The 12,735-nt window shown below is 46.8% G+C and overlaps 1 protein-coding gene across 1 annotated transcript in view; it reads left to right on the top strand.

The window, feature by feature from the left end:
• The window catches only part of LOC121097794 (T-cell activation Rho GTPase-activating protein-like), a 4,893-nt gene extending 4,544 nt beyond the window's left edge, over window positions 1-349 (top strand). Inside the window, exon 9 of the mRNA XM_040615104.1 lies at window positions 320-349. Within this exon, the coding sequence (XP_040471038.1) occupies window positions 320-349 (30 nt within the window). The remainder of the gene's footprint in view (window positions 1-319) is intronic.
• The last annotated feature ends 12,386 nt before the right edge of the window (window positions 350-12,735 follow it).

Genomic DNA, 12,735 nt, shown 5'->3' with positions numbered 1-12,735 from the left:
CTTTCAGTACTTTCACCATTTATAAACAGAGAAGGAAACAGGGGTATGAAAATTCTTTTGTTTATATTTTACCTTTGGATAGGGACATGAAGATTATCTAGTTCTAACACGTAAACAAGACACCACGGGATGCCAAGTTACCAACCTCCAGTTGCTGTCCAGGAATTGTTCCTGAATGTTTAACAGAGCATTACACCCTGCAAGACACTGGGAACAGACGTGCCCCTAAACAGTCAGTACAGAGCGCACAGTGCATTGTCAGCCTGTCAGAACTTGACTGCCTGGAAACCCCAATGTTTTCCTTGTTCTGTCTTTCTAGAAAATGAGACTCCTAGAGCAAAAACTCTGAAACTGCAGCCATAAAAACAGAGGACAAAAAATGAAAGAGTCATCTCTTTCTCATAATTTCCTTTACCAATGGTCTGCATTACATCAGACAAACCACATGTCACTGAAGTCTGCAATGACTCACCTTAGCCTTAACAAGGTTAACATCAAATCATTAGTTTAAATGCTTCCTAGCCTCCCTACTGAAATAAGTTCCATCCCTTCTCAGATGCTTCATTTTGTCTTCTTGGTATCGCACGTGCAGTTCCACACACATCATGGAAAACACCACTTGAATTAGATGACAGTTTCTACCCTGACACAGTAACCAAGAGTATGGGGATACCCTACTCTGCTCTAAATGCCAGCCGGTGCTGCAGAGAGCAGTACCGTCAACTGCTTCTCCCCTTCTCCTGGTCGCACAGTCCTGCTGCTTCTCCTACACCGCGCCTTACAGCTCTGCACCCATGGGGTGCATCACCCGGGTCCAAGAGCCAGCCACAAATAGGCTATTAAAGTCTTCTCCGATCACTGCGCTGAACCAACACGCTGCTGTATCAGCGGCAAGGAAGATGACAGTTAACATGCCACCAAGGGAATGGGAAGCCGGAGTGCTCTTCTGGCAGCAGCCCAAGAGCACTGCAAAGCAAGATATTCACATCTTCCTTACACAGCGCCAACTACAAAGCTTTAGGGCCGATACAAATTTTGTGGAATAATCCTGAGGGCTCACACTTGTCTTGGGAAAACTCAGATCCTCTCAAAGAGGGTTAGAAAGAAAGAAAACACGTTCTAGGGCTTTTCAGCAGTATTATTTTCTAATTAGCTCTCACCTACTCATTCAATCTGTTTTAAAAACTACGTAGCTTGTGAATTCTTTTTCAGGAGACAACTGACAAAAATCTTACTACCAGGTCTTGTCTCCTTTGCACAAAACTAACAGGATGCTCTAGTTACCACTTCACATGACTCACTGTTTCACACACATTTAATGACAGCTTATTAAGCATCCCTACTGATGGGCATCCTTACTGACGGGCAAGAAGCAGTAACGTGCATCTGGTAGAGCTGTGCCAGCTCCAGAGATCGAGCAAGGGTGTTCTTAGTGTAGTACGCAACAGAGACTGTACTGTAGTCTACAGGCAGCCTGAAATACATGTGAACCATGCTACTCATGCTTACTGGCAGCAGATCTACCTGCATAAACAACAACAGCTTCCCTACACCAGGTGAACTGAGATGCCACCGGCAAGGACAGGTAACCCTTCTCCCTCAGGAGAGCGTTGATTTTCAAAACCCATGCCACCCAGCGCTTCTCAAAAACCCACCAAGACCCCACATGGCCCACTCCGACTCACCAGGCCTGTTGGCATGGCTGAGCGTCGAGGGCGGAGGCAGCGGCTGCCCGTTCAGCGGCGTGCCGAGCAAGCGCTGGAAGCGGTTGGGTGGGCGGCTGGTCACAGCCAGGCCCGCTGCCATCTTCGCCCTGTTGCCTTTCGTCAGGCGCTTCAGGTGGACGAGGAGGTCGGGGCGGCCGCGGCAAAAGCGGGGGCTGCGGAAGTGATGCAGGGGCCCGGTGCAGTTGCCACCGTTGCCTTGTCCACCCTCTGGGCCCGGCCCAGGCCCGGGCCCCACCACACTGCTCCCCGGCAACATCCCCACCTTGCGGAAGCCATAGAGACTGAGATGCCGGATGAAGCTGCTGAAACCGGCGGCTGCCGCTGCCCCACGGCCACCCGGCTGCGCGGCGACGGCCGGCCCGGCGCCCAGCAGCTCGCACCCAAAGAGCGGCTGGTTGATGAGCAGCCCCTGGCCGGAGGCACCCAGCGAACGGAGCGGCAGCGCGGGCTGCTGACCAGCCGCCACAGTCTGGCGGGGAAGGTGTCGGCACTGACGGGGACGGGCTGCTGCGACGCGTCCGTGTCGGTAGGTGGCACCAACGCCGCGCTCAACCGCCGCCGCGCTCCTCCGCTTCCCCCGCCACGCGCCGAACGGCACGTGCCCCGCCCGCGAGGCGCTGCCCGCCGCGCGCGGCCCCCGGCCCTCAGCCCCCCCCGCGGCGCTGGTCCGCGCAGCGCCCCGGTCCCTCGGCACGGCACGGCCGCAGCCCGGCCCGCCCTCGGCCCCGCCATCCCCCGCGGCCCCGCCATCCTCTCAGCCCGGCCAAGCCCTCAGCTCCCCCCGTCCATTCAGCTTCCCAAGTCCCCTCAGCCGGGCCATGCCCCTCAGCCCCCCCATCCCCCTCCGCCCCGCCGGTCCCCTCACCCCGCCGGCCCCTCAGCTCCGCTGCCACCAGCATCTCCCGTAGCTTCTGTGAGCGACCGCCGGCGGCTGAGGCCCGGGGCCGAAAGCTGCCGCTCGGGGCGGCCCCGCTGCCAGCCCAGAGCCGTCCCGGGGGCAGCCTGGAGGTCCTTGAACCACGGCGCGGGTGGGCGCCGGGCCGTGGAAAGCGGCTGCAGAGGGGGGAACACGCGCTCCGCGGCCCCGCACCCCGCCATGGCTGCCCGGCGCCCCGGGACGGCGCGCGGGAAAGGGGGCGGGGCCGCAGCGCCACGTGACACAACATCGAATCCCAGGGAGGGGCGGGGCGGGGGCGGGTTCTGCTGAGCAGCCGGAGCTGCCCGGGCCGCCGCGGCTGCCGCGGGGTGCGGGCGGCGGGGACGGAGGGGGCGGAGGGGGTGCGGGCGGCGGGGGCTGGGGAGCTGCTCCATGTGCCGGGGGCACCCCGGGCTGGTGCGTGCCCCGCCGGGAGGAATGCAGCCGGCAGAGCAGGTGTTGCAAAGTGTCGGCTTGAAAACCACTGGCAGTTCACAAAAGGAAAAGCAAATTTATAATGAGTGCAGAGGAACACGGAACAAATCGGGAATTGTGTCACGTTTGCCCTAAACCCACCCCAGACCTGTGCAGCTCTGATCCCCACGCCAGAACAGATCAGGTGGAGTTAAAATGGGGCAGAGAAAATCAGCAGCGAGGATAAGAACTAGCTTCAGCGGAACGAAATACTGAAGAAGGAATCTTCAGAGGGGCAGTTATTGTATAAAAAGATAGGTAGTAAAGTTGTAGTTAGTGTAAAGGAGGCAAGCACGACTAATGGAGGATTTCAAATAGGAGAAATCAAATCAGGTACTTAATCACAGGGAAACCGGGGAACTGATTGCCACAGGATGTTTTGGGTACCATAATGTTACTTGGCTAAGGGAGGGTGTGGGGGGGGTGCGTGTGTGTGAAGAAAAGAGAGAGGAAAAAAGAACAAGATTAGCTACATTCACAAAGACTAGAACTCTTAAAGCGGCACCTTTGTCACTGCGAGTGCTTGCACTGTGCGCTGGCACAGCTCTGAGGCGGTGCCTGAGCTGCACTGGTGCAGATCTGCCCTCTCCTCAGCCTTGTGCTGTCAGCTGTGACTGCAGGCAGACTGCAGGAACCAGCAGAACCATCCTTACCGCTGCAGAACAGGAATCTGCTATGAACCAACAGGCAAAGAAGAGCAGGGAGCCAGGGAAGGAAGAGTGCGGTGATCTCTCTCTGCTTGCATCTTGCCCACAGGTCACCAGCAGTGGCAGAAGAAAATGACATTCCTCTGTCTTGGCTGCCCTCAAAGCAAGACAGTGAGAAAACTGAGCACCTGTGTGTTTTGTGAGCTCAAATATATTATCTTGACCTCAAATATATTATCTTGGAGTTGTCGTAAGATTTCTTAGCAAGAAGGTACAAAACCAAACCTCTTCTTTAACTAAAGTCGTCCTTATTGCTTTGGTTTACAGCACAGCCCCTAACCACCAAGGCAAGTAAAAGCGCAGTAACTTCCAGAAAGGGGGCAAAATTGAATAAACTGATGGGAAACTGTTCCTATTTTTAAACTGAAAGTAATATCCCTCTGCTCTTCTGCATAGCTGAAGTGAGGAAAATGATGTTTGGGTGGGGTTGCTAACAGAGTTTCACACTTCAAATTAAACCAGAAGCAGAAATTTTGTCAATGTTGTCATCAAAGCTGAAATCCAGCACCACAGAAGGATGCTGCTTTACCCAAGGAATTAATGGCCTACAATTCTAGTAAGCTCATGCTGTCATCTTCTCAAGAGGCTTTGCATTTTTTCCCCCTCTGTAATAATTTATTCAGAATTACGTTGCTCAGTGTAAACAGCCAAAACTTAAGTAAAGCAAATCTGAAAAATCCAGAAAAATGTCCACAAAGAAATGCTTCTCGGCATTCTTGAGGTTGTCTTTTGCATTACTTCAGTGAAATGAATTTGGGTTTCTTTCTCCCTGTGCAGCAAGAGTGCCAGAAGACCATGACTACCTGATGGTGGGACAGGTGAGGTTTTTAGTGTATCATCCGTAAATCAGGGCAGAGCCAGCAATACGTCGTCCATAACTGAAATGCAGAGCATGATTCCCTAAAACTAACACACAGAAACAGCGGTCCCTTTCGTACCACTGGCCATTCTTGACTTCAGCCACAAGACTGGGTTCATTTGCCACTTCTTGGTCAGTGGGTTAAATTTGGTCCTGAGGGCTTTAATTGTTACTTTACTGTCAAAGATTGTTATTAGCCAAAGGTGATGGGAGCTGCAAGAATAAATAGCTTATTACTAATTTGTGTCATTGACATATGGACTCAGTGCTTTCCTTCTTTTTCACCCATGTGAACTCAAATTGCTGTTAGCCCGCACGCCCCTATTTGCCATGTACCATGGCAGTTACTCTCTGGTGTCTGCCTCTCCCACAGCTGTGCCTTTCTCTGCAGCTAGCTTTCTTCCTCCTTCCCTGCTGCGGGACACCAGCGGTGTGTCCATTGTACAGACGAGAAGGTGGGCCTTTGCCAGAAATTCATAATCCTCTTCTGCCAGTGCTTAACCTCCATTCCAACCCTTTGTAATAACTTCCTAGTTTTCTACATTTCCCTTGCTTATACATATATATATAGTACAAAAACCCCCTACCAACTTAACGATGTAGATTACACATTTTGCAAACTGATTCTGCAGAGCTGAACAAAAATGTTATTGTTAGCTTGTCTACTGTATGTCAGGGCAAGGACAGCTGCATTTCCATGCAGTGTGCTGACCCTGACTACCATCCAAGGACATACCACTGTTAGTAAAGGCAGCACTTAATCCCTGGAAGGTTTTACCAGGTTAAGTGGAGGATTTTTCATCACTTGGAAAATGTAAATCAATGTGTGCTTTTGTTCAGCTACCAGTTAGTTGAGGAAGTGACCAGTTTACGTTATCAAGCCTGTAATTTGCAGAAGGCCAGACATGCTATGTACAGTCACCCTTCCTGGGCTGAAAATGTCCACCTCTAAATGCATAAGAGGAATGTACATATATAATACAAAGCTGGAAAATAACTGTTCTTACCATGATTATAGGCATGTTAGATTTGTGAGTGGTAAGAAGTGTTGCTGTAATTATTTTCAGTTTTGTTAGGAAGATAACAAAGAACCGTTGAGAAACATTCCCTAGAGAATTAACATTTTGGAAGAAAAGTGATTTTTCTTACATTTTTTTTCTAGCTAAAGAAATAATTAGCTAGTACAGAAGGATGGGTATTATTTTCTTATTGAATGTATAGCAATACAAATCTTTGAGCTCCAGACCTCTTGTAACGCAGCTAAGACAGAGTCTCATACTACTACATTTTAATTTGTTCTGGATCAACATAAGTAAACATTGAGTATTTCTATCCATTTCATCTTAGTTAGGAAGGAAAGAAGGACCTAGATGCTTTGCTAATAAGTCAGATAAGATTAAACTCAAAACTGTTTTCAGATCTGACAAATTTTGGCAAATAATCTCTATTTTTAATTAGGGATGGGATTAGGTCCAGAAGCACAAGCACAGTACAAGACAACCAACTTTCCTACTCAGCTGACTCATCTGAAGCTATGGAACATGACAATTTTAGAACAGAAGCCTAAGAACATATCATCAGCCCATTTTTCTCAGTTCTGTTTTAAGTGATCTTTGAGAAGCATAGTTAACCTCTGTTTCATGTGTTAATACCGTGTTAAATTGCCTTATTGCTTTGTGATGCAGAGAAACTTTGATGTTGATTTCTCTGATTCGTTTCAAGAATGTTTTTTTCTTGTAAGCTTGAAAAAAGAATATTCCACTGAAATAAGTTGATTGCAAGGAGTTTCAGTAATTGAATCCCTAGATAGTCGTCTTTATGCTGGGAGGTTTTGTCCCACTTCTAATGGATTTTCAATGCTGAAACAGTTTCATTTAAAACTGTTGCCATAAAACATGTTAGAATTTTCTAATTTTGTTGCAGGATTTTTTTTCCCCCAAAACCTTTTTAAAAGCTGAGGTTGAAGATAATAGTATTACACTAAGAAATACTGTAAAATATATTCTGAGAAATTAGAAAGATTTCTACAAGATAGACCTGTTAAGACTATCATGCTGTCAGTCTGTTGCGGAGTGTTCACCAGTACTAAAATGACTGCATTTAAATACTATTATAAGTTACTGGGGTGTTTTTTCAGTGGGAAGAAAAATCCTTTGTGACCAAAATGTAAACCAAAGACCTATCTTCCACAAAGTTCAGAAGTCTGTGGCTATCCAACTGCACAGCAGTTCTGTCATCAGAGCAGCTTACGTAAACTCACCACCTGTTAAAGGGGGATGATGAACTTCTTGCTTCCTTTAATTGCACCCTCTATAAAACCGGTTTCATTTCACTCCCTGCTGTTCCCTGGTGTGGGGTCAGCAGGATGCAGACAGCACCCTTCTGTGCTGTGAATTGGGGTCTGATGGGTGAGCAGTCTGCGGGGGTAGGGTGGGGGGGCAGGAAGGGTACCGAGGTGACACCCCCCAAGCCCAGGGCACACTCGCTCCAAGGACAGGCAGCCCCCCTAAGTCAGCATTTGAGAACCAGAAGATGCTGGTGAGGGCTCCCAGCACAGGGCTCTACTCCATTGTCTGTGGAGGAAAGAGGGTTGATGACTTTGATGTTTATCAAGACGAGTGCTCTATAAATTCATGCTCCCAAAAATTCATGTACTACTATCGTGATTTTGGGGTGCAGAGCGCAGGAATTTAGTTGGTGGTCCTAATCCACCAAGCTAATGCAGCTTCATAAGATCCTATCTGTCAGCTGAGCTACGGTAGCAACGGGTGTGCTCTGGTCAGCCTGAGTTGCAAAGCAGTTTGGCTAGATAAGCATCTTCTGATACAAAAAGTTTTAAGGGTAGGACAAGCCTTACATGACTGTTTCTTGTAATTATTCATTCACACAGATCATCTTTTTTGACATACTTTGGAAAAATTTTGAAGTGTTCCCAAGATGTAGGACAAGTGGCTGGATCGTAAGAGCATAGATATTTCAGATCCAGGTGGGTAAATATCTGAACTACCTCAGGCAAGATAAACCCAAAGTTTTGTTCCTCACAAACCAATCACAGAAATGAAAAATTACCATTCTTGTAATAAGACAATATGTAAAATGACAAACAAAATATGACAATAGGGAAGTCAGTGGCTTTGTTACATACTCTCATAATCTGGCCCTTAAAAGCTATCTCCTGGCTACATCATTGTTGCAGTGAAATTCATTGTTCTCTACACATCTTTGAAACTCTCATGTATCAATGACTATAAGATCAGAGTATGATCATCTTCAAGGAAGAGTTGGTAGCTCACTCTTCACCAGGGTTGTAGAATGACCAAATCTGGACTTCTGCACACATTGTCAGGAATTTTGTCTGATTTTCTATTTTGAGGGATGTGGGGTGGGGGTGTGTGTGTGTCGCGCAGAATGTGCTCTTAAGTTCCTGTATTCAGTTAGTGCTGTGATCATGCTCAGGAAGGTCCTCCACTGAAGTCAGGGCAGGTACAACAAAATGAGAATTCTGGATTTGGCTTCATTGTCCAAATTCACAGTGTCTGGGAGATGAATAAGCCAGGCTGATACTTACAATGATGCGTAGCCATTCTCAGACAGTTTAGCATAATACGTTATTCCAAAAATCTTTTGAACATGCCAGCATTTGGACATTCATAAGGTTTTTAACAAAGAACTCTCTAAATGCATTTAAAACCATTTTAAGCCTTGTATCACTAACAAGCAGACCGGAAGAATTAAGTTGCTGTGACTTTGCATTAGTGGCCATGACAGCATACATTCAGTTCTGACATTTACTGTTATTCCCATGACACCCATAAATATTGCAGACAGCTAGCTGGCTGATCACACATTGCTTGGCTTAGCTGCTTCTATAATTTAGGGGGGGTTAAGCTAGCATTTGAAAAATAGAAACTTTTTTACATTTCATATTTATTACTTTGCAATCTTCAAAAGGAAAATCACCCCCCCCACACCATGTTCTGATCCATCCAGTGAAAAGTTCCTCAAGGACCAATAATTCCTATTGTTGTTAGTCAGTTCTCTAATATTACAGATTAATGTGGAATATCTTTTTCTGACTCCTGTTTGTGGCCTTGCCCATATGATTTCCTTCACGATATTTTGGGATGTATCATTTAATCATTCAAGGTCATCACAGACATTTTGCCTCCTGCAGCAGTGAATCCCACAGTTTACTTACACATGTTAAATATATTTCCCAATAATTGTAAAACATGCCGCTTCTTTCCTTTTCTTTCTCTCCATTCGCACTGCCAAATGTTACAGTAAAAGGAACTCTAAAGCTTATTTTTCCTGCTACCATTTCAGCTAGTCCCTGTGTCTTAAAATCTTTGCTTTAGCAAAGCATTTCAAATACAACAGTAGCATTGAAGAATATAAAGATGTCATATGTTTGATTTTCCTCTGCTCATTTAAAAAATGTGTTATCTGTATTTTCTGTAATTTCTGGTGGAGGCTGGGCAGAAATCGATATTGCTATTTTTGTTTGCTCCTAGGGAGAGGTTCTGCCTACTCAGAGCACAGTAATTGTGCTCAGTAATTGAAGTATGGGATTATTTTAGGCTAATGTGTGTTTACTTGCTCCAAGTTAAATTTCATCACTGCTACTTCTATTTCCATCTGAAATATTTCTTAATCCTCCATAATTTTTCACCATCTCTGCTGAAGCACTTCTCCAATAGTATTACTGACTGCCCTGTTTCTGTCTTCTTCCTTCCGCACATCAAATGTCTGGGATTTTTTGGTGTTATCTTAGAAGTTTAATTTGTATCTAATGCGGATTTGGACCATTATATCAGATACTGAGCCAGAGTCGTGTGGCTTTTGTGATGAGCAGTCCTGTCTCACCAACCTGCAGGTTCTAGGAGCTGACAAGCATATTGATAGGGGCTTGACTGCTGGTTTTCCAGAAGGCTTTTGGCAAGGTCCTTCACCAAAGGCTCTTAAGGAAATTCAGACATTACAAGGAGGAAGGCAGTTGCATGGTTAAATAACTGGGTAAAAGACAGGGAACAGAAGATAAGGGTAAACGTTCAGTAAATGGTCAGAAGGCTGTTTTTCACCTTCATGAGCAACTTAGGAGTAGGTATCAATGACAGATGAGGTATCAATCTTTACAAATAATATGAAGTTATTCAGGATGGAGCAACTGTCAAGGACTGCAGAAGCTGCTAACAAAACTGAGTAACTGTTTAAATGTATTTTGCACCCAGTTATTAAATGTGTTGCTTTATTTGCCTCATCTCATAAAGACAGAGTGGGAAAAAGCTCATAGGAGAACAGCAAAGATCACGGGTATGGAGTATCTTCCATGTGAAGGAAGACTGTGCAGACCAGGACTCTTCAGCCCAGAAAAGCTCCAATATGTGACAGAGGCATATAAAACCATAAATAGCCAGAGAAGTTTATTGTTTATTTTCTTTCCCTGTGGGACAATTAGGGTTCAGCCAATGAAGCTCGCAGGAAGCAAGTTCACACTGAACAAAACAGGGTGAATCTTTATACAATATGTAGTTAAACTGGTGGGAAGCCTTGCTGTAGGATGCTATGAATGATGGCCATTTACACGATCTCAAGAGGACACTGTGTAAAAGCCTGGACAGGAAATCCTGTCGAGCTATTAAATGCAAAGATTTTCCTGAATCCCTCTGGAGAGGTCCATAAGCTGCACATTCGTGGCAAGAGTGCATACCAGGAGGTGTCACTGGAGGCTTTGCATCCCCAGGCACCTGCTGGTGGCCACGACTGGCAACAGGACACAGGGTTAGACACCGTGCAGCCATTTCTTATGGTCCGCTCCCCTCAGGACACTTGGAACAGCTTCTCTTCTTAAGCGACAGCAGATGTTGTGCCTAACTGATGATATCCCAGTCAGCAAAGTTACAAAAAGACCCGTCAGCTGTATATTGAGGCCAAGAAAGTTCAGGCTGAGACACAGGTTTTAAACACGTAAGGTCATTTCTGTTTGGAAGCCCTAGTCCAGCCGCAGCACGCTCCTGCTCACTGAAAGCTTTGGAAGCAGCTAAGATTTCCCTGGGGCTGCTGAGCTCAGCAGAACGGGAACGGTTTGCTCCCGCAGACTGTCCTTTCTTTTGCTAGCTGCATGCTTCCCAGATCCCTCCCTGCTAATGAGGGCCACAGAGAGGCCACCAGGACCCTTCTACTTGTGAAGGAGAAGTTGAGTAATTGCTGGCTGCATGTGCCCCTCTCTCCGTACCCTTCCCAGCAGGTGCACTGGCTCTTCCCTTGCTACGCAGCCCCTCCTCGCTTCCCCAGTTGCTGCATTGCTGCCCCTACCAGATCTTGGCAGCTCTCCTGATGTTGTAAACTGAAGGAGGGTGGCTATCCTCATTTCCCACTCTTGCTATTAATCCTACTCCTCTGTCCTTGTTGAGATACTATTTCCACCTTCGCCCTGCTGATCTCCCACCTTCCAGGGCCGATGTCGCCCATGCAGCCGCCCCTGCCAGGCACCGCTGCCTGCACCTGCCTGTGGCTCCTGCTGCTCTCCGCAGACCTCACCTTGCCCCCTGCGGAACAATGGGGCTTGCTGGGCGGCTTTGCCTCTTTGCTCTGTTTTCTTCTGCCTGAGCTCTAACCGGGGAATTGTTCCTTGCTTTGTGCTTAAGGTTAAGAAGCTGAACTAGTTCCCCAGGTGTTCCTTATTGAAAATGTCCCAAACCCAAAAGTAGTTAAGTACTTATATGCCCCTTGTTACTCCTGAAAGCAAAAGGAAAACACACTTTCCCTACCATTGTCCCTGTTTGACATTTGCCATAGCAAAATTTACAGAGGAGTTTGGTGTATGGCCCATTTGTGCATCATATTTTTAATTTGGAAACACAAGAAACCCAAAGCCTCATTGCCATGAAAAAGTAATGCTCAAATCTGTAAGAATATAAACCATACCTTATAAAACAAGCTCTGCTTTTCTCTCACAGCTCCCATCTCAGGTTGCTTTCACTTGGTCCTTAGTGATAAAATGGCACCATAAACTTGCTTTATGTCCTGCTCTGTAGTAAAGCACAGTGTAGTAGGTGGCAGACACAAGAAATTTGTATTCTTAGTCACTTCACTGTGAAAGGTATTAATCACAAATGAGCGGTAGCCTCAACATGTCAAATTTATAAACAGCAGAGAAAATGGAGATGGACCAAAGTAAAGGTATGAAGAAAAGTTCAGTCTTTACCAGCCCCTGAGGACTGATGGTGTGATTTGCCTCTGAGTGGTGGAAGGGAGTCAGAGAGGGTCTTAGACTTTCTCTTGTGCTATCCTCCTGCAGATGGCTGGGCTCGGGGCTGGTGGGTGTGCCCGTGTTCTTCGCAGAACTCTGCAAGGGAATGCTGAGATGTGGTGCTAGAAGACATGAAGCTCGGTGCACGGCAAATGCTGTGTCTGCAGCTCACTGCTTGCAAGTCCCGATGCAGACGGAAGTGGAAGGGTGAATGATGCATCTGATACTGCAACTGTGACTGGCTGTGGCTTTGGAAAGAGCAGAAAACTAGTCATGCAGGAAGTGTGCCTGAAGCTTTGATCTCCCTATAAAATTATCACTTTTCTCCACTATTGAAATAGACGTACCACATATGCATTAAGCCAAATGGAAGAGAGCATTAGTTTTTGGACTGTCACTGTCTTTAAGCACCAGCAAGAAAAGAGGAGTTTGTTTTCCTGCTTCAGATACTACAGATTCTGTGGGACGTTGACATTTTCTTACAAGCCGTCTGTGAACTTACTCAAGAGAAGGGCAAGTTAATGAGGCAAACATTGTTTGCCTTAAGTGTCTGTTTCTCCTGTGTGTCCGGGGGCTGTGACACAGTCCTGCAGACTAAAATGCAACCCCCAACAAACACTAACGATAAAAAAGGAAAGCAAACAGAAAAATACCTTACCGTCTCAGAGATTTGCTTTTCCTTGCTCTTTCTTCTTACTTCCTCGGTGTTTTCCACATGAAATCCCGTGGCTTGACTGTCACACCATGGGCAAACAAGCAGGGCCGGTCTTTCGCGTTGCTGCACTCAGCATGGTCCCCAA

The sequence above is a fragment of the Falco naumanni genome, chromosome 15, assembly GCF_017639655.2.
Source record: "Falco naumanni isolate bFalNau1 chromosome 15, bFalNau1.pat, whole genome shotgun sequence".
Taxonomy (NCBI): domain Eukaryota; kingdom Metazoa; phylum Chordata; class Aves; order Falconiformes; family Falconidae; genus Falco; species Falco naumanni.
Note: the sequence above shows the minus strand (reverse complement) of the source record. Positions and strands in the feature narration are given on the sequence as shown.